Genomic DNA, 22,636 nt, shown 5'->3' with positions numbered 1-22,636 from the left:
TCTTCTCTTAATGCTAGCAAGAAACCACACTGCACCTTCAAATGGAGATAAACTATGTGAAAGTATTTTCTGAACTATACAGCACTAAAAAAACATAACTTACAAATACTGGCATCCTTTCTGAGGCTGTCACTTTCTATTTCTGGCCAACCCCTGTCAATAAGCAGAACCACCTAATTCCCTAGCCATCAAACTCACAGGGGCAAGAGTTCTGGAGACATTTCCATTTATAGAATGTAACCAACTACACATAGAACTCTGACAAAAAAAAGATGAAATACTCTTTGATTTCAGAGAACACTCAAAAAATACTCTCGTAAGCCCCACAGCAGGAAAAGCTGGGCTTCTCCTAAGCCACTTGTTTATTTCAGGGACACTGAGCATCTCCGACAAATTCTGTTTCCCTCATGTCTACTGGGAGACTCAGGCACACATTTGCCATTGATCTTAGAACTCACGGGGCAAAGGGTGTGTCTCACACGGCCCGCAACCTTCACACAAGGTCATCTCCTCGCCTTGCTGTCTAAACTTGGTCCTATTTTCTCACCTGCTCACTTGGTATTTTGTTATTCTGTATGCTGCCTCAAATGCTTTTTGGAACAAGACAGAAGAATGAGTGGATAGATACATGGACAGATGGACAGGTGAAAGCTGGGCAGACAGACAGAGAGACTCTAAGCAAAGAGGAACAAAGAACACTTCCTATGCAAAATTCTCTTCTAGTCAGGGAAGAAAGAACCATAACAGAGAACTGGGAAGAGGCAGGCGGCTTAGGATTTTGCGTTTCTACAGATTTTGTGAAAAATCACAGCAAGAGATAAGAGGGTAGAACTACAAATAATAAAAGAAAAGGGCATGCATGCCTGAAAAAAATCTAAAATATTTACTTTCTAAAGAATAGATTCAAATCAGCAAGGCCCAATGACACAATCCTTGGGTCCTTACAGAATTGAGAAGTCCATCTCCAAGCCACAAGGCAACCCTTTGGAGCACTGAGAATCTACACCGGGTGGTCATAAGGCCATCACAGCAAAAGCTAGGTTATTCTGCACTAACGAGGAATCAGAACCAATGTGGGGACATCCATGAGTGTCCTCATTTACAACCCATGGCAGCGCTATGCGGGGGGGGACTCCTAGTGAGCCCCGTTTCTGCAGGGGAGGAAACAGGTCCTAAAGAGGCTGAGCATTCCTACTGGCTCTCCAGATTACAGAGCCAGTTGCTCCAGAGCAGGATTCGAACCCGGGCCTATATTTTTAACCACAGTACTATCCTGCTTTGTGTGTTTTTCATGTTTACAATACCTTTGTTTCTGGCATGAAATAATATTTCATAGATGATAGGTTATCTTGATTTATCTCATTAGCTCTAATAATGTGTCTTCATATTGTTGAATTTTACTCTTTTCCCTTGGAGAATGGAAGGGAAAGAGTGGGAGTCAGAATGAGGTGGGCTCTTCATTCTTCCTATGGTACCTCACCTCATCCAAGAAGCCCCAACCAGGGAGAAGGAGCAAATGTTCCCTCCATCTTTAAAAAAAAAAAAGACACCACTGATAATGGGCGTTCCCTTAATGATTTACTTAACTCCAGTACAGAGGCAGGGGGGGTAAAGCACATGCAGAAACTCAGAAGAATATAACCTGTAAGAAGGTAAAAAGAGCATAGCTCACGGGAGAGCTTAGTGGGTCAGACTGATTTAATTTCACTCAGTAAAAGAATAACACACTCTAAAAATACTAGTATGCAATGGATTTGATCTTTCTTGACACCTATAAAGTTTTGACAGCCCACATGTAACATTATTGTGAACCAGTGAAACAAGGAGTCTATAGACAGGAAAAATCAATGCCACAGGCAGGCTGAAACCCAGGCTAGAGGAAAGGAAAAGAAAGAGCATAGTTAAGAAGTGGGGAAAAGCTGAAAAAAAAAAAAAAAAAAAATCATCACAAGGGCTCCCCAGTATCAGTCCAACAACAGTTTAATAATTCATTCAAGAGAAAGTTACTGAGTTCCTATTATCTGCAAGATTGTGTAGGAGGCACAAGCTGGAAAGTCAACAAAAGTAAAATGAAGCAGAAATAAGAGGGAATGGGACTTCCCTGGTGGCACAGTTGTTAGGAATCCATCTGCCAATGCAGGGGGCACAGGTTCAAGCCCTGGTCTAGGAAGATCCCACATGCCGCGGAGCATCTAAGCCCGTGAGCCACAACCACTGAAGCCCGCGCGCCTAAGAGCCCATGCTCCGCAGCAAGAGAAGCCACTACAATGAGAAGCCTCAGATCGCCGCAACTTAGAGAAAGCCCGCGCGCAGCAACAAGGACCCAATGCAGCCAAAAATAAATAAAATAAATAAATAAATTTAAAAAAAAAAAAGAAGTAAGAAGGAATAAAACAGAGACAAATGATGCAGGAGAAAGAAAGGCAAAGCCATAAAAAGAGGAGAATAACAAGGGTAGCCCCCATTCACCGCAACTAGAGAAAGCCCGCAAGCAGCAATGAAGAGCCAACACGGCCAAAAATAAATAAATAAATAAATAATTTTTAAAAAATTAATATTAAAAAATAATAACAAAAAATAAATAGAATTGTAAAGTTAGAACATTGTTGAAAAGCTATAAAAATACTCTGTAAAACAGATCAAAACATATATATGTAGGAAGGCTGCCCCCGTGTCATATATAAATGCAAACTTATTTTTGTTCATTCATGGGCACTAAATTACTTTATCCAAGGCATAATATTTTAATTAAAACAAATAATCAATATTACACTTCTCCTGTCAAATCTAGTTCATAAATTTACTCTGCTATGTAACCATAACGTGTCTAAGATAGAGCTAAAATTAATGAAAATACCTTTGTATGGTTTGTGGAACTCTTCTCAAAATTCCAGGCTTTTAAAATAAATCTCAGCAGTATTTCTATATTATCTTTTTTATTGTGAAACAACAGATACTGTTGTCAAAATTCTGTCATTACAATGATTCATGAGCACCATGCTCTAACTAATCTGCCAGACAATAAGGCACTATCTAGACACTGTGACCAAACAAAATGAAATATAAGGAAGACAATGACCCTATTCTGGAAAATTTACAACCTATGTCAACACTGGGGTTTTTCTTTCATTGGTTAGCAAAATAAGATAAATCATATACTTTCTTAGAGCATTCTGTAGCCATGACTCTTCTTTTAGTGTAATGACCAGAAAAGAGTTAAGTATGACTTTATTAGGTCAATTAGCAACAATCATCACTGGAGGGTAAGTAATGTGGTATTAACTGATAGCAATGCTTCCACCTACATTAGACATAAAATAAAACTACACTGAGTTCTGCAAAGTATTATAAAGGAAGAGATGAGGTCCCTAATGAGAAAAAATTAATAAGAAATCAAAGAAGTAAAGGCTTTTTAATTAACCATTCCTATAGAAAGGAATAGAGTATGGTGGTTAAGAGAACAGATGCTGGAGACAAATGTGTGGGTGTGAATTCCCACATCACCACTAACTAGCTGTACCCATGACAAGTCAATGAACTTTTCTGCATCTCAGTTTCCTCATCTATAGACTGGGGATAACAACAGTACCTATCTCCTAGAACTGCTGTAAGAATTAAATTGCTTTTAAAATACCTCAGATCTTAGATATGACACCAAAAGCACAAGCAACAAAGAAAAGTTAGATAAAGTGGACTTCATCAAAACTTAAAACTTCTATGCTTCAAAGGACACCATCAACAAAATGAAAAAACAACACACAGAATAGGAGAAAATTTCTGTAAACCATATATCTGATAAGGAACATGTATCTACAATATAAAAAGAAATCTTACAACTCGATAATAAAAAGACAAATAACTTAATTAAAAATGGATAAAGGATCTGAAAAGACCTTTCAGTGATCCAGAAAGGATCTCATTCAGATTCAACAGAGAAATTAAACCGTTTACAGACAAGCAAAAGTTAAGAGAATTCAGCACCATGAAACCAGCTTTACAATAAATGCTAAAGGAACTTCTCTAGGCAGGAAACACAAAAGAAGGAAAAGACCTACAATAACAAACCCAAAACAATTAAGAAAATGGTAATAGGAACAAACATATCGATAACTACCTTACATGTAAATGGATTAAATGCTCCAACCAAAAGACATAGACTGGCTGAATGGATACAAAAACAAGACCTGTACATATGCTGTCTACAAGAGACCCACGTCAGACCTAGGGACACATACAGACTGAAAGTGAGGGGATGGAAAAAGATATTCCATGCAAATGGAAATCAAAAGAAAGCTGGAGTAGCAATTCTCATATCAGACAAAATAGACTTTAAAATAAAGACTATTACAAGAGACAAAGAAGGACACTACATAATGATCAAAGGATCAATCCAAGAAGAAGATATAACAATTGTAAATATTTATGCACCCAACATACCAGCACCTCAATACATAAGGCAAATGCTAACAGCCATAAAAGGGGAAATCGACAGTAACACAATCATAGTAGGGGACTTTTAGCACCCCACTTTCACCAATGGACAGATCATCCAAAATGAAAATAAATAAGGAAACACAAGCTTTAAATGACACATTAAACAAGATGGACTTAATTGATATTTATAGGACATTCCATCCAAAAAAAACAAAATACACTTTCTTCTCAAGTGCTCATGGAACATTCTCCAGTATGGATCATATCTTGGGTCACAAATCAAGCCTTGGTAAATTTAAGAAGATTGAACTCGTATCAAGTATCTTTTCCAACCACAACGCTATGAGACTAGATATCAATTACAGGAAAAGATCTGTAAAAAATACAAACACATGGAGGCTAAACAATACACTACTAAATAACCAAGAGATCACTGAAGAAATCAAAGAGGAAATCAAAAAATACCTAGAAACAAATGACAATGAAAACACGATGACCCAAAACCTATGGGATGCAGCAAAAGCAGTTCTAAGAGGGAAGTTTATAGCCATATAATCCTACCTCAAGAAAAAAGAAACATCTCAAATAAACAACCTAACCTTACACCTATAGAATTAGAGAAAGAAGAACAAAAAAACCCCAAAGTTAGCAGAAGGAAAGAAATCATAAAGATCAGATTAGAAATAAATGAAAAAGGAATGAAGGAAACAATAGCACAGATCAATAAAACTAAAAGCTGGTTCTCTGAGTAGATAAACAAAATTGATAAACCATTAGCCAGACTCATCAAGAAAAAAATGGAGAAGACTCAAATCAACAGAATTAGAAACGAAAAACAAGCAGTAACAACTGACACTGCAGAAATACAAAGGATCATGAGAGATTACTACAAGCAACTACATGCCAATAAAATGGACAACCTGGAAGAAATGGACACATTCTTAGAAAAGCACAACCTTCCAACACTGAACAGGAAGAAACAGAAAATATAAACAGACCAATCACAAGCACTGAAATTGAAACTGTGATTAAAAATCTTCCAACAAAAAAGCCCAGGACCAGATGGCTTCACAGGCTAATTCTATCAAACATTTAGAGAAGAGCTAACACCTATCCTTCTCAAACTCTTACAAAATATAGCTGAGGGAGGAACATGCCCAAACTCATTCTACGAAGCCACAATCACCCTGATACCAAAACCAGACAAATATGTCACAAAAGAAGAAAACTACAGGCCAATATCTCTGATGAACATAGATGCAAAACTCCTCAGCAAAATACTAGCAAACAGAATCCAACAGCACATTAAAAGGATCATACACCATGATCAAGTGGGGTTTATCCCAGGAATGCAAGGATTCTTCAATACATGCAAATCAATCAATGTGATACACCATATTAACATATTGAAGGATAAAAACCATATCATCTCAATAGATGCAGAAAAAGCTTTTGACAAACTTCAACACCAATTTATGATAAAAACTCTCCAGAAAGTAGGCATAGAGGGAACCTACCTCAACATAATAGAGGCCATATATGACAAACCCACAGCCAACATCGTTCTCAGTGATGAAAAACTGAAACCATTTCCTCTAAGATCAGGAACAAGACAAGGTTGCCCACTCTCACCACTGTTATTCAACATAGTTTTGGAAGTTTTAGCCACAGCAATCAGAGAAGAAAAAGAAATAAAAGGAATCCAAATCGGAAAAGAAGTAAAACTGTCACTGTTTGCAGATGACATGATACTATACATAGAGAATCCTAAGGATGCTACCAGAAAACTACTAGAGCTAATCAATCAGTTTGGTAGAGTAGCAGGATACAAAATTAATGCACAGAAATTGCTTGCATTCCTATACACTAATGATGAAAAATCTGAAAGAGAAGTTAAGGAAACACTCCCATTTACCATTGCAACAAAAAGAATAAAATACCTAGGAATAAACCTACCTAAGGAGACAAAAGACCTGCATGCAGAAAACTATAAGACACTGATGAAAGAAATTAAAGATGATACAAACGGATGGAGAGATATGCTATGTTCTTGGATTGGAAGAAGCAACATTGTGAAAATGACTATACTACCCCAAGCAATCTACAGATTCAGTGCAATCCCTATCAAACTACCAATGGCATTTTTCACAGAACTAGAACAGAAAATTGCACAATTTGTATGGAAACACAAAAGACCCCGAATAGCCAAAGCAATCTTGAGAAAGAAAAACAGAGCTGGAGGAATCAGGCTCCCAGACCTCAGACTATACTACAAAGCTACAGTAATCAAGACACTATGGTACTGGCACAAAAACAGAAATATAGATCAATGGAACAGGATAGAAAGCCCAGAGGTAAACCCACACACAAATGGTCCCCTTATATTTGATAAAGGAGGCAAGGATATACAATGGAGAAAAGACAGCCTCTTCAATAAGCAGTGCTGGGAAAACTGGACAGCTATATGTAAAAGAATGAAATTAGAACAGTCCCTAACACCATACAGAAAAATAAACTCAAAATGGATTAAAGACCTAAATGGAAGGCCAGACACTATGAAACTCTTAGAGGAAAACATAGGCAGAACACTCTATGACATAAATCACAGAAAGATCCTTTTTGACCCACCTCCTAGAGAAATGGAAATAAAAACAAACAAATGGGACCTAATGAAACTTAAAAGCTTTTGCACAGCAAAGGAAACCATAAACAAGACGAAAAGACAATCCTCAGAATGGGAGAAAATATTTGCAAAAGAAGCAAGTGACAAAGGATTAATCTCCAAAATATACAAGCAGCTCATGCAGCTCAATATCAAAAAAACAAACAACCCCATCCAAAAATGGGCAGAAGACCTAAATAGACATTTCTCCAAAGAAGATATACAGATTGCCAACAAGCACATGAAAAGATGCTCAACTACACTAATCATTAGAGAAATGCAAATCAAAACTACAATGAGATATCATCTCACACCGGTCAGAATGGCCATCATCCAAAAATCTACAAACAGTAAATGCTGGAGAGGGTGTGGAGAAAAGGGAACCCTCCTGCACTGTTGGTGGGAATGTAAATTGATACAGCCACTATGGAGAACAGTATGGCGGTTCCTTAAAAAACTAAAAATAGAACTACCATATGACCCAGCATTCCCACTACTGGGCATATACCCTGAGAAAACCATAATTCAAAAAGAGTCATGTACCACAATGTTCATTGCAGCTCTATTTACAATAACCAGGACATGGAAGCAACCTAAGTGTCCATCGACAGATGAATGGAGAAAGAAGATGTGGTACATATACACAATGGAATATTACTCAGCCATAAAAAGAAACAGAATTGAGTTATCTGTAGTGAGGTGGATTGACCTAGAGTCTGTCATACAGCGTGAATTAAGTCAGAAAGAGAAAAACAAATACTGTATGCTAACACATATATATGGAATCTTAAAAAAAAAAAAAAAAAGGTTCTGAAGAACCTAGGGGCAGGACAGGAATAAAGACGCAGACAAAGAGAATGGACTTGAGGACATGGGGAGGGGGAAGGGTAAGCTGGGACGAAGTGTGAGAGTGGCACTGACATATATACACTACCAAATGTAAGTGGGAAGCAGCTGTATAGCACAGGGAGATCAGCTCGGTGCTTTGTGTCCAACTAGAGGGGTTGGATAGGGAGGGTGGGAGGGAGACGCAAGAGGGAGAAGATATGGGGATATACGTATGCACTTAGCTGATTCCCTTTGTTATATAGCAGAAACTAACAAACCATTGTAAAGCAATTATACTCCAATAAAGATATTTTTTAAAAATTGGATAAAGGATGTGAAAAGACATTTTTCAAGGAAAATGTACAAATGGCCAATAAGCACAATGAAAAACATGCTCGAGGGCTTCCCTGGTGGTGCAGTGCTTAAGAATCTGCCTGGCAATGCAGGGGACACAGGTTAAAGCCCTGGTCCAGGAAGATTCCACACCGCGGAGCAACTAAGCCTGTGCGCCACAGCTACTGAGCCTGCGCTCTAGAGTCCCTGAGCCACAACTACTGAGCCTGTGTGCCACAACTACTGAAGCCCACGCACCTAGAGCCCGTGCTCTGCAACAAGAGAATCCACCACAATGAGAAGCCCACGTACAGCAACAAAGAGTAGCCCCCTCTCGCCGCAGCCAGATAAAGCCTGCGGGCATAAACGAAGACCCAACGTAGCCAGAAATAAATTAATTAATTAAATAAATTTTTAAAAAAGAAAAACATGCTTAATATCAATAGCTATAAGGGAAATCAAATCAAAACTACAAGGAGGCAGAGAAAACCATAATTAGAAAAGATACACGCACCCCTATGTTCATTGCTGCACTATTTACAATAGCCCGGACATGGAAGCAACCTAAATGTCCCTCAACAGAAAATGGATAAAAAAGAGATGGTACATATAGACAATGGAATATTACCCAGCCATAAAAAAAGAATGTAATAATGCCATTTGCAGCCACGTGGATGGACCTAGAGACTGTGATACTGAGTAAAGTCAGACACAGAAAGACAAATATCATATGATATTGCTTATATGTGGAATCTAAAAAAAGGGTACAAATGAACTTATTTACAAAACAGAAGTAGAGTCACAGATGTAGAAAACAAACTTATGGTTACCAGGGGCTGGGGGGGAGGGATAAATTGGGAGCTTGGGATTGGCATATACACGCTACTATATATATAAAATAGATAACTAAAAAGAACCTACTGTGTAGCACAGGGAACTATACTCAATACTCCGTAATGGCCTATATGGGAAAAGAATCTTAAAAAAAGAGTGGACATATGTATATGTGTAACTGATTCACTTTGCTGTACACCCAAAACTAACACAACATTGTAAATCAACTATACTCCAATAAAAATTTTAAAAAAAGAAAAATATATATATATATTATGGCAAACTTTTATGATATTTTAACATTAGTAAATGTACACAAATACTTACAAATACAAATAAAAATTCTATTTCCATTTTAAACGACAAAAAAAAAAAAAAACTACAAGGAGAAACCACTTCACACTCACTAGAACAGCTATAATCAAAGATGATAACACTCTGACCTGGGGCTCCAGGAGCCCCGAGGGCGGCTGCATGAGGCCGGCTGAGAGGGAGGACTTGGCTTGGCTTTGTCCCACTCCACTCTGAGCCTTCTCGTCGACTGGGTTTAGATGGCTCCCGCAAAGAAGGGTGGCAAGAAGGAGGGCCAGTCTGCCGTCAACAAGGTGACGTCCAGAAAATACACTATCAACGTTCACAAGAGCATCCCTGGAGTGGGTTTCAAGAAGCGTGCCCCTCGGGCACTCAGAGAAATCTGGAAATTTGCCATGAAGGAGATGGGAATTCCAGATGTGCGCATTGACACCAGGCTCAACAAAGCTGTCTGGGCCAAAGGAATAAGGAATGTCCCGTATTGTATCCATGTGCAGTTGTCCAGAAAACATAATGAAGATGAAGATGCACCAAACAAGCTCTGTACGTTGGTTACCTATGTACCTGTCACCATTATCAAAAACCTAAAGATGGTTAATGTGGATGAAAGCTGACTGTTGATTGTTAAGTAAAGTTATAGAACTGCCAAAAAAAAAAGAAAAGTTAATAACAAGCATTGATGAGGACATAGAGAAACTGGAACTCTCATACACTGCTGCTGAGAAAGTAAAATAGCACAACCACTTTGGAAAACAATCTGGCAGTTCCTCAAATAGTTAAACATTTAGTTACTGTACGACCCTGTAATTCTAATTCCTAGGCATATACATAAGAGAACTGAAAACATATGTCCACATAAAAACATATATGAATGTTAACAGCACCATTACTCATAACAGCCAAAAAGTAGAAACAACCCAAATGTCCATCAGCTGATGAAGGGGTAAACAAAAAGTGGTCTATCCATATGGTGAAATATTATTCAGCAAAAACAAAACATGAAGTACTGATCCGTGATACAACATGGACAAACCTTGAAAACATTATGCTAAGTGAAGGAAGTCGGTCATAAAAGACTACAAGTTGTATGATTCCATTTATATGAAATGTCCAGAACAGGCAAACCCAGAGACAGAAGAGTGGTTGCCTGGGGCTGGGGGAGGATGGGGGAAATGGGTGGTGACTGATAATCTCTACGGGGCTTCTTGCTGGGGTGATGAAAATGTCCAAGATTGATGGTGATACACAACTCCGGTCATAGAGTAAAAACCTCTGTATATTTTAATGGGTAAATTGTATTAAAACTGTTAAGAAAAAAAAGCACCTTGGACCAGTGCCTTCACGTAGTAAGTGCAAATTGCTAATTTTCATTATAGGAAGAAGAAACTCCTGTCAACATTAAAATGGGAAAAGCAAATTTGAGTTAACTGAAACCGGACAAAAGATCACTTCACTTGAAACAGCTGTTGAATGTACATGCAATATTCAGAAATGATAAGAAACAACAGTGTGACACCAAGAAGCATTCTGTTTCAAATGCCCATCAAGGGCTCGGAAGCTGAGCTGCTAGAAGTGATCGGAGAAGTTCTTCCCCACCTCTGCACCAAACAGCCAAAGACGGTCAAACTCCTCCTTCTGGCCTTTGAAATGGCTGTGGGGAAAGCAGGCAGCAAAAACTCTGAAACAGTTTGCTTCAAATAACTTATCCGTTTAAAGTTCAAAAATAAAACGAAAGTGATACAATTTCGTGCTGGGTTTTCTATAGAGCCGAACGATTTCGCCACCCCCGAGAGCACACTAGCAGAGGCTAAGGAGAGTCATAGCACACTGCTGTGTGCACACTCCCAGGAGTCGTGACGTGATTCCCCACCAACACACGTGCCAGGGTCTAAAGGGCAGAGAAGGAGAGACTAACGTCTGAAAGGCAGATGAGATGTTGGCAGGTGAAGAGAAGGCTGCGGCCAGTCCTGGGACAAGCCCCGTGAGCAGAGGCTAGAAGGGCTCCAGGCGAACTGGGGAGGTGGGGGGCGGGCAGAATCTCAACTCTCTCCTTGCTCTCCCTCGGGGAAGAAGATAGAGTCGCGTCCTGGGATGCCAGACCCTGGCTCTGCGTCCTTTCCTGCCAGCCTCACCCTCTCCCTGAACAACAGCCCCACAGAACCACCCTGACTTTACTCCCAGCACTCGAAACTCAATTTCAGCTCTATACAACCTTATTTTGAAAAGTTTCAGAAATAAAAAATATTATATTCTTTTTTTAATCTCAACATATGACTGATTTTTCTGACAGCCCTAAGCTACTTCTACTTGGTAAAGCACCTAATTCTCCTGCAAGTGAACCCCGTACTTTCCATCAGGCATAACTAGCCAGTCGGGGCTCGATAACTTCTACTGCTCAAATACCAATACATCTAACATTGATTTCATCGTTCATCTGTTTTGGACGGGAGGTGAGGGAGTATCATTCAGTTCCTCAGCCCCCCCTCAACTGCTTTCTCATCAGCAACTCAGGTCTCCTAAAATCAAAGCAAAACATTTGTTTTCCTTCCTCTAGGAAGGAAAACACTTTCCACAAGCTCCATCAGGAAACATCAGCCTAGAGAAAGAATGCAACACAAATGTTAAAACAAAAATCTACAAACCTGAAGCAATTTCATTTCAAAATCAAGATACACAATGAGATGAAAGTAAATGTGCTGGTCACAAAGCATGTGTAAGCATGACCATCTGATTTCCAGCCTTCAAAGGAAGGGAGGGTTTTCATTTTTTATTATTATTCTTTGTCATTGTCCAATTAAGGCAGAAAACAACAGAGCTCATTACGAAATAATTAAGCACTGCAATAAAAGAGATTTTTGCTGTATTAATTACAGAAGGCATTAAGCAGGGAAAGGAAAACCCACCTCTGTAAAAAATGCAAAATGTCTTTCCCTGTTAAGAACACACATACAAAATGCAACAGAGAATTCAAATTCACATTGAGAGGAGCATAAGCCACAGAATCAGAGCGAAGTCATTACTATGAGTAAATTCAGAATTAACTGGACAGGCATGCTCAATGCATTCAGAGAATTTTAAAGGCACACTGCAAATCATTCACTTAACCATGCTAGAGGAAGAATTTCCCTCCTCGACAAACAACATAAATCAATAGGGTGCCCCATGAAACAAGGAACAAACAACAATCAGGTGTGTAACAGTTCTGATTTAAAGTTACTTAAATCAGTATGTTCCAAAGATCATAATCCAGAAATTTTAACCATTCATTCACACCACCATGAAACAAGCACTTAAAAAAATAACCAAAAGAAACTAAGCACATAGATCATGTACCTGGATCAATGAGAACTTCTTGTGCCCCTGGAAGAAAGAACAGATTATGGTCTTTTATTTGAAAAACAAAACTACTTTTAAAGATAACTGCTAAATCACATTTCATAATTCACATAGCCTCAAAAAAATCTGAGACACTTGTACCTGATCAGAAAAGCAATTCTGAGTAACAGTATGTTACAATTCAGTGCCTTTATGCTTTAGAAGGAAAAAAAGAAAAGGAAAACTATTTCTCATATCCTGCACAAACTGTAAAGTGCTTCCCTATCTCTCTCCATTCCCACTTTCCAAGCTTATGCTCCCTAACTCTTCTGAAACAAGTATGAGAATTTCTTTTCCCACAAATAAGCCAAGTGACAGAAGAATATCAATTTATTTGTGTAAATATACGCCCACACCTTGGCCTGGAGGAGAAAGGTATCAGAAGGCTATATGGAACCTATTTCTCCTTCCTAAAATCACACACGCACACACACACACACACACACACATTCACACAGACACAGACACACACATACACACTGATTTACTGGACATTTCGCAAGCTAAGGATTTCCAACTTCTAGAAGGTAGCTCTGTAGTTAGTTTACAACACAAAACAGTTAACTTCATTATTATCAAGAAGATTTTGAAAGCCTTGATCATCTGTTAAACCATCCAAATATCAATGAGACCCAATTAGCCTTCTCTATAGAATGTAATTTCCCATGATGGCAAAACACACCCTAAGAGGAACTGGGTCCAAGAGTCCTGCTTATCATTAGCTATGATCATTTTTAAACATGTTAACAAGATTCAGAAAGGTATGTCCCAATAACATATATTCTTACTGAAAGAGCATATGTTTTCAGTCGTCCATAGAGAATAGGTCCCATGATGTTACTTAAGAGCTACTTTGTGTATCGCAATTTCCATTTTTAAATGCAGACTAAAAATCACTGCAATCTAGAAGCCACGATTATAATAAAAAACAGGTGCTTTCTATTGGCTACTGACTATATGCCAAACACAATGCTTGACAACCATCATGTGCGACTGTCGGGGCAACCCTACAAGGTAGATGGGGACGAGGAAACCTGCGGTGCGGATGCGGAGCCGGGGGTGCTGCACCGTCACACACTCCACAACGTGCCCACCACAAGTGCTGACAGATCTGCACTGAGGGGACACTGAGCTGTGTGGAAGCTTGGGGAATGTGAGATTTCCAGATAGTGGTAAAAACTTCCTGTTCAGTGAAAAACCTGGTCAAATATATTATACTGTGCCATGTCCTTTGAATAGGGAATATGATTGAGACTTTTTCGATGCCTCAGAGTCATAATCACAATCATCAATTACTCGACCTCTTAGGGCGTCCAGGGATGAACCAGGCCCCATGCTAAGTACACTGAGATTGCAGAGCTTTTAAGGTTGTTTAATGAAGTTTGTAAAAATCTTTCTGTCTCATGCCTCACACAGGCACTCAACTAGCACTTCTCACTGGTGTGGATGTATTAATACCACCTGAAACGATCCTTTTCTGCCTTTTAAGCTAATCCATCTAATCCAATCTTTTCGAACAGCAAAGAACAAGCTCAACCACAGAAAATGGACAGCTTTTACCAAATGAACTTCAACATCTAATTGGACTCCCTGGAAGCCCTTTCCTTTTATTAAACCCACTTCTAGGTACGTAACAGTCTTCTGACTGGTCAACTTTGCTATCTGATTATCTGGCCTACTCAGAAGGCTTCCCACCTCATTGTGTGTGTGACGGGGTGGGGAGATAATAATTGGTGCTGTTTGAAGAAATCACAGTGAGAAAAAGGAGCACCCTCCAGCCAGGTCTCCACAGACACGACTACCTCCATGTGCTCAGAAATTACATTATCAGCATCATCAGCCTGCAATGGACTGATTTCACATTAACCAAATTCATAAGAGACTGACGTAAGAAAATCAGAGGCTGGGACTTCCTGGCAGCCCAGTGGTTAAGACTCCACGCTCCCAATGCAGGGGGCACGGGTTCGATCCCTGGTCGGGGAACTAAGATCATGCATGCCGCAGGGTGTGGCCAAAAAAAAAAAAAAAAAAACAAAGAAACAGAGGTTTAACTTATTAATGTAACAGGAGACATAAAATTATCGATCAGACTGAAATATTGGAGTTCAACAATCAGCACATTTTCTCCCCAACGGCCCAATCACAGGCAGGAGGCCACATGGCAAGCATGGACAGATGCAGAGCAAGAGGGATTTCCTAGATTAACTTGATGGACTAAATTTCTGTTACAGGGACAGACCTGCTGCCTAGACCACAATGAATGCTGGTCACGGTGCATGCACAGTGGCCGAGGCACAGCTATGAACACTTGTGTAACTCTCCCTTTCCCACCCTTTCCAGGCTGACCAATGGACAGATGTACATAGAGATCCACAGACGGGCTGATATCTCTAAAAACCCAAAGCCCATCTCTGAGAGCCTGGAAGCCAGACAGCCGGGGTTTAAATACCAGCTCTGCCACTTACTAGCTCTGTGACCTTAGTCAAATTACTTACCCTCTCTGTGCCTCAATTTCCACATCTGTAAAGTTGGGAAAATAATCAAACCCACCTCACTTGACTGTTGTGAGGATCAGAGCATTAAACTAGTTTCTGCAAAGTGCTTAGAAAAGTAGGCAGCACGTTTTAGGTGCCCAACAACTGTTAACTATGAAGCACGCCCCGCCTGTCTCCCTTCTAAGCATCTTCAATGTTTCCCTGCTAGTTTAAGTCCCAGAAGACATCCTCATTTCCCTGCTTATAAACTCCTGGGGAGCACCCATCTGCTCCACGCCACGACCGGTTCAAACTGAGGGAGGGGACGCCTCCTCCCCACTCCTCTGGGCCATGAGGAGGCCTTCTCCCTCAACACTCCGGACCCCTGGCCCACGGCTAGCCCTCTTCACACAAATGGAGTGGGCAGTGGGCTCAGGGAGTCTGGGAGACAAGTGGGGCACGGGAAACCACTCTCTCCCCCCGGGTGCTGGCCACCCTCAGGAAGCGCCCAGGATGCTCAGCTTCGTGACATGACAGCCCTGAGCATGACGGGGACAGGTCCCCTCATAGGAAGGCCCGCTGTGGCCCAGAGCTGCCTGCGACTGGGTGAGTCTCTCTAGTTCCGGGATAGAGTATGAAGACACCCATTTCCCCGAAGCCCTAAAGTTCACGGAGAACGTGGCTTTACCAGTAACAAAGGAGACGTTTACCTCCCGCTGCCTGCTCTCTCGTCTCGTCTCTCAGTTGGCCGGTGGAGAAAAGAGGAGTGCAATTACTGGGCCCACTTAAGCACCAACATATACTAATTAGTCAAAAATTCTGTGGCTTAACGTTCAGGGTGACTGTATAACAGCCCTAATTCTGACGCTGCTGCTAAATTATGAGTACAGGAAGTACTGACCCTCTTCAAATATTTTACTCATTTCTTAATTGGATCTTTCGTCATAAAACCAGCTTTTTCTATTTTAATTCCTTAGTAATTGCTAAAGACTATATAAAATGATGGCTTCATACAAAACAATAGCTAAGGGTTTGAGCTCTTTTGAGATAACCACTGCGCTAAACACTTTACATAATTTCTTACTCTCACAATTCTACAAAGCAGATATTAGCGTCCCTATTTTACAGACAAGGGAAAAACTCAGAAAGAACTGACTCAAGTTCGCATGGCTAAGTGGCAGCACATGCATTCAAACCCACGTCAAAAAACTACGCTCCTTCGTACAGCAACCAAATCACCTCCCACTAATTAACACACAGCAGCGGGTTCAATACTCAGGGAGTTCAATACATTTTTCAGCTTTAAGGTGCTCCAGGGATCACATCTATCTGTTTTATAAAATCATGGCTCACTGGTTTCTAATACTGGAAGAAAAGTACAATTTCGCCATTGTTTGCACAGCAAGTCTGAAATTTTCACACTGAGATGACAGAATAAAAATAAGATATAACTAGAATAATTTGTCCAGGTATCCAGACATAATGGACATTGTGCTATCCTTAAGCATTAAACAAATAAGTCAAATTAAAGGAACGTGGGTTAAGTCTTCTTCCACAAACAGGAAAATTAAGACTTTTAAAAGGTGCAACAGCGCCACCTATGGCCAAAAAGGCTGTCCAGGTTGCTGTAAAAGATACAACACAAAAATTGCCTGTATAATAAGAAACGATCAGTAAGGTTTTTAAAAATAGGATGTTCAGAGCCTATAACTAAAAGCTTATCTAGCTCATAACTGAATTCTGCTTCAGGGAAGGGAGTGGTATTCAGTATGTAATCTGAAATTGTTAACACTCCTGAATATAAACAAAAGACATAGGCTCATGGAAACTAATCTTAGAAGAAGGAATCCAGTCCAGCCTCTTCATTTTACAGACAGGGAGACTGAGACCCAGGATCCAGCCTTCTAGCAATCAGCAGCAAAGCTCTCCTAGTCCTTTTGTTTTACACTAGCTAGCTGTACTAGCTCTATATTCATAAAAGTCATGTCTGCACGTTTCCAACAGTAGATAATCTGTGTCTTGCAAAATACTTCCCAAAGAGCATTTAACTACAAATCATACAATTTTGTTGAAATACAAAACACTTATTTATATATTAAAATAAAGAGGGAGGGGATATGGGGATATATGTATACATATAGCTGATTCACTTTGTTATGCAACAGAAACTAACATAACATTGTAAAGCAATTATACTCCAATAAAGATGTTAAAAAATAAAAATTTTTTTAAATTTAAAAATAATTTAAAGATAATAAATAAATAAAATAGCATGAGCTCCACTTTTATTCCCTCTATAAAGGAAAAGTGACAGATGTCAAATCAACGTTTTGATTATTTACCTCCCCCAGCAGCAGAAATACTTGCTCAATCAAAAAAAGCAGCATTCTCCTAGCATCAACAAGGCAATTCCTTAAAAGATAACATTCCGTCTTTATCTTGTAAGAGGACACATGACCCACCACCATGATGACGCTCAGATCTGGATTGTGTAAACTGTCAACACGTCATTAAATGTACAGCTCTCTTGTCTCAAAAGACTCATATACCTGTGCCTTGACTTCTAACAGGCAGAATTGTTCTCAGAGCTTTCTGAGATGCTCTTCCCAGGTTTTATAAAATCCTCAAATTTGGCTTGAATAAAATTTTCCATTTTCTTTCTTAAAAAATAAATAAATAAAACCTATTAAGGGTACAGGAAAAAAAATCAAAACTTTCTTCAATCACAAAAGAGATAAGCTTATTCTCTGAAAATAATCAATATTGATTTTTCTAAACGTAAAGGCTGTGGTCAAATTCCTAGCAATTTAAAGGTTCTAGTGGATGATTACAAGGCAATATGAATTCTGAGTTGTAAAAATATACATTCTGTACAAATAATCTTCAAGTTCTTCAGCTGAAGACAATTTAGCTAGCCCCTATCTTACTAGGATGACATTCATCAAAACTTCATACTGCACTAAAAAAAAGTAACCGAATCCTTATCACTTTAAGTGATATTCATATATATCATATGTATATACACACTGAATATGCATCAGAAATAAACCACCCTCTTCGGTATTCAGAGCTGATCCTTCTAAACTATCTGTCATTGTGACAGCAAATTTTTACTGAGAATCTCTTGGGTGCTTTCTGCAAGGTATCTACCTCACAGTCAGACTAGGTAAATAACATTATTCAAATTTCACAAATGAGGAAATATATACTTAAACCATAAAAACCAACTTAACATATTCATCATAAGGAAAGAAAAGAGTAAAGATTTTTACTTTCTCTCAATTTTCAGTGGCTTAATCTTTTCTTCAAAACTAAAGACTACATAAAAGCAGTTCAGTCTTTATAAGTTTCTCTCTCGACAAGCCTCACTAGAGAAAAACAAGCGGTAAGTCATTAGTAATGGTTGGATTTTCAACGCTCACTTCTCTTTTGCACTGTAATCATTTTTTATGTTTCTTTTTAGTGCTTCCAGAGTTAAAATAAAAAATACTAACTTTTTAGGTCATTAGCTGAGAATAAAACATCTATGCCACTCTGTCTCATATTCTCACTGACGCCTCTTCTTTTAAGGCCTCATCAGGTTGAGGTCCCTAAAATCAGTCATTTATGAACTCACAGGAGTTTGGGAAACCAGTCAACGGGAGGCTGATCAGAGGAGCAATTAAGGATGCATACTGGGCAGTCACCCCAGCCCGGTTCCAGCCCCGAGTCTGCCGCTGCCAGTTGCATGATTTGGGGCAAGTTACCCCATCTCTTTAAACCTCAATCCCTCACCTGCAAAAAGGAGTTACTGATAACTACCCTCAAACACCTGCTAGGAGGTAAAACGTAAGGAAAGCATTTAGCACAGCCTGGCCTAGGGTAGATGCCAAATCATTCATAGCTATTTCAATAATTAGGGACGTTAATGCTTACTATTAATAAATTAAGCTAGTCCAAAAAGTACAAATAACCATAAAGGAGAAACATGTGTAAGTCAATAAGCATTTTCTTTTGGATTGATTGCAGAATGTCCTATTGATTTTTTAATAAACCAAGTTTTGAATAACCCTGAATACTCTGAATACTAAGAAAGTGAAGTTTTTTTTAAAAAATTTAAACAAAAGGAGAATTAAAGCAAAAAGAGGTAGGGAGTACAGAATTCTTTTTTGAAACTAAATTCAGTTTTAAGAGGGGGGAAAATTCCCTTTTCTCAGAGGAAATCTTGAAAACTATGTAAAGGGGATCTGAGATGTCTAGAGTCTTTTAACACTATTCATGAATTCATATTACCAAGTCTTAAAACTACTTGACAATCAACAATAATAATATTGATAATAATAATGGCTGCTAACATTTATCCAGCACTGGCTGGGACTGTTGTAGGTCCTTTATATGTGTATCTCATGCAGCCTTCACAAGAACCCTCCAAGGTAAGTACAATTATTATCTCCCCCACTTCACAGATAAGGAAATTGAGGCACAGAGAGATTAAACTTGTTCCAGGTCACACCGCCATTAAATGACATCTGTAGCCTGCTATTTTGCTGGTGAAAAAGGAACCTGAGATATAAATTCAAGGGAGAATGTTAAATAATCAGTTTGTCTGGTCTTCACCTCAAAGAGTGGATACCATAAACTCTGAATGTGAGATGAGGCTGCCACTAAAAGCTGACTAATCTTGAAATTAATATCCAGGACGAAGCAACATATATACTCATGATAGCAAATCCGATCATGGCTCTGGACCCTTTAGTGCCTGGAAAGTGGTAAAATCATTTCCAATCTAAATGCCATCGGCGCTGCTCTTTCAGCTCTCATCCAAGCTTCACTGGATGTCCTTCTCCACAGACTGTCTTCAACAGTGAAAAGTTCTCAAGTGTTTCACACTATGCACAGCTAAATAAAGACATTTCTCTACTGCAGACAGAGCACTTTTTCAGGCTTAAAACTTTTTTTGCCTATCTTTAGCAAGGGGAGAAAGTGAAACGTCACCCTAAAAAGGTGCCAGAGTCTCACTAATCACATGAGTAGAACAGTCTCGACACATTATAACTCTTCAAAGAGCAGGGAAAGAGTAAAATAAAACAGCCTCCAACAAAAGGCAACCCAGAGAGAGAGCACTTTCTTCTAAGGAGAAGATTAAAACAGCTGTCACCTGTGTGTTGGCTATTTTAGCACTTGGCCGCTGGCGCGAGGCGACAAGAGGACTTGAAATGCTGGAATCTCATAGCAGAGACAGCAGTTACAACGCCACGGGATAAACACAGGTGGTGAGCACCGACGGGAGGCATCTCAAGTCAAAACGGAAGCCCAGGAGAGCAGGGAGCAGAGACATTCCAGTCTGAGGACTTTCTCTATCACTTCTCAGCCCGCTTTACTTTCCTCTCCAATAACTGAGACCCCACTAAAACCGTCAGGAACGGTCTGCTGAAGGATGATAAAACATCTTCAAGGGCCACCAAAGATTCATCTAAGCAGTTCTACAAAGAGTGCACCCAGATTCAGACTGCGCGGCTACACTGACTGGCTCATAGAGGTGGTCTCTGCAGTCTTTGCTGGTGACGGGGATGGTATAATTCAGGGGAAAAAGACACTGAAAGCATTTCCCCATCCAATACACATCAACGGCCATGGGCCTTCTCTTTGGGGGGAAAAAAATCTGTAAAAATCTCATTGTTCAAAAAACACCTAGTAGTTCTGTGTATAGCCTTGATCTCTGCATTCTTTGTTATTATCTTCGTGACCTATGCGGTATGACAACTACATCCTGAACATTTAAGGCAAATTCATTTATTAAGGGTCAAAAGGGTCAAGTTCATTCAACAAGCATTTGTGGTTCTGCTCCTCCAAAGATGCATTTTTACTCTTCATAGGCTCTAACAAACATGAGCAAATCAAACTTCACGCATTAAGAGAACTTCATCAACCAGGAAAATAAGAAACAGCTCCCCGGGCCCTGAATTAGCTGCTAAAATTGACATCTGGGACTAACTTCACCAAATACACAGAAATTATGACAAGGACCCAGACAGAGAACTTCAAAGACAGCCTACCATGAAATTTTATGCAACTGGTCCAGAAATCAACCCATCATTGTAATCCATTAATATCATTTGATAAGACTCAATAAGATCAATACATATTCAATAGAATCAGAAGACAATGTCTCATGTGCAGGATTTCTGACTCAACAGATTTTATATTTTATTTAAACATTACTCAACCTTCACTCAGAGGGAACAGGAATAGATTACTCCTGCTCGCTTAAGGTCTGTAACTGAGTCCAGGATGGAGGCAAGAGCAGAGCTTACCTGGTCGATGTCTGTTGGCTGCTTCAGCAGGAAGTGAGCTACCCTGGAACCTTCGAGCTCCAGTTTTACCACCAGTTCCACCAGGATAGTGATAGATGACAGAAGCTGAACATAACCCTTCCAGGGCAGCTGGGCATTAAAATAAAAGTTCAATTAATAAAGTTAGTGGCCCACCCTTAGCAAAAATTGCAGTGACTAAGAATGATCTGAACAGCCTGATGATGTGGAAATGCCAATTTTTCCACAAAACAGAGATCAAACCTACAGATCACTGGTTTTGTTACAAACAGGAACACGGCCCCTACTATGTTTTGCAGGCCCGTGTCAAAGCTGGCAGCGCAGAAAACTCTCGTGATGCTCAACGTTCCTCTGAGGGGCTGAGCACATGTGAGACAGGCTGTTCATTCATTCATTTAACCAACAGTTTAGTTCACGCTGTGTGGCAGGCTCTGCGCCAGATGCTGACACTGCAGACAGATGTCGAAGTGCCCTGGATCGAAAATATTTTTAAAATCATACCACTGGAAGAAGGACCAGAATACCTATCCCCATCATTCACCCTGAGTGCCTCTATCCCATTTCGAGCAAACACCTGGCAGGCCTCTCTCCTTCTCAAAGGCAGCCACACTGAGTTGCTGCAACTTTTCATTCTTCTATCACTGGCAGTTAAACCCTAAGAACCTTGGACTATGCTACTCGCCTCACAAGTTGTGCTGCAGTGTTCATCTTTACCCAGTAGCTCAGTGGTTGTCTAACTTTTTGGTCTTAGAACTCCTTGATGCTGAAAAATCACTGAGGACCACAAAAAAGAGCGCTTTTTTTGTGCAGGTTACATCTACAGATATTTACCATATTCGAAAATAAAACTAGAAGAGGATTTAAATATTTATGTGTTCCTTCCTTTTAAAACAATAATAAGCCCATTACATGTTAAACTTTTTTTTAAATATCTTTATTGGAGTATAATTGCTTCACAATGTTGCGTTACTTTCTGCTGACTAACAAAATGAATCAGCTATATGCATACGTATATCCCCACATCCCCTCCCTCTTGCGTTTCCCTCCCACCCTCCCTATCCCACCCTTTTATG

General features: G+C 39.6%; 2 protein-coding genes across 7 annotated transcripts in view; one reads left to right on the top strand and one right to left on the bottom strand.

The window, feature by feature from the left end:
- TRAPPC9 (trafficking protein particle complex subunit 9) overlaps nucleotides 1–22,636 on the bottom strand; it is a 560,212-nt gene that overhangs the window by 471,296 nt on the left and 66,280 nt on the right. For 5 of the 6 annotated variants that reach the window (XM_057531917.1, XM_057531919.1, XM_057531920.1 and 2 more), the window contains 2 exons: nucleotides 21,546–21,674; nucleotides 12,737–12,763 (listed from right to left, as the gene is read on the bottom strand). In XM_057531917.1, the coding sequence (XP_057387900.1) occupies nucleotides 12,737–12,763; nucleotides 21,546–21,674 (156 nt within the window). The remainder of the gene's footprint in view (nucleotides 1–12,736; nucleotides 12,764–21,545; nucleotides 21,675–22,636) is intronic. The other variant, XM_057531923.1, reaches the window with a different exon arrangement.
- LOC103016458 (60S ribosomal protein L31-like) lies at nucleotides 9,643–10,017 on the top strand. Its single transcript, XM_057531924.1, has one exon. It carries the CDS (start codon nucleotides 9,643–9,645, stop codon nucleotides 10,015–10,017), a length of 375 nt encoding a protein of 124 aa, XP_057387907.1.

This window comes from Balaenoptera acutorostrata, chromosome 17 (assembly GCF_949987535.1).
Source record: "Balaenoptera acutorostrata chromosome 17, mBalAcu1.1, whole genome shotgun sequence".
NCBI classification, from domain to species: domain Eukaryota; kingdom Metazoa; phylum Chordata; class Mammalia; order Artiodactyla; family Balaenopteridae; genus Balaenoptera; species Balaenoptera acutorostrata.
The sequence above is the reverse complement of the archived record's forward strand: the minus strand, read 5'-3'. Positions and strand labels throughout refer to the sequence as shown.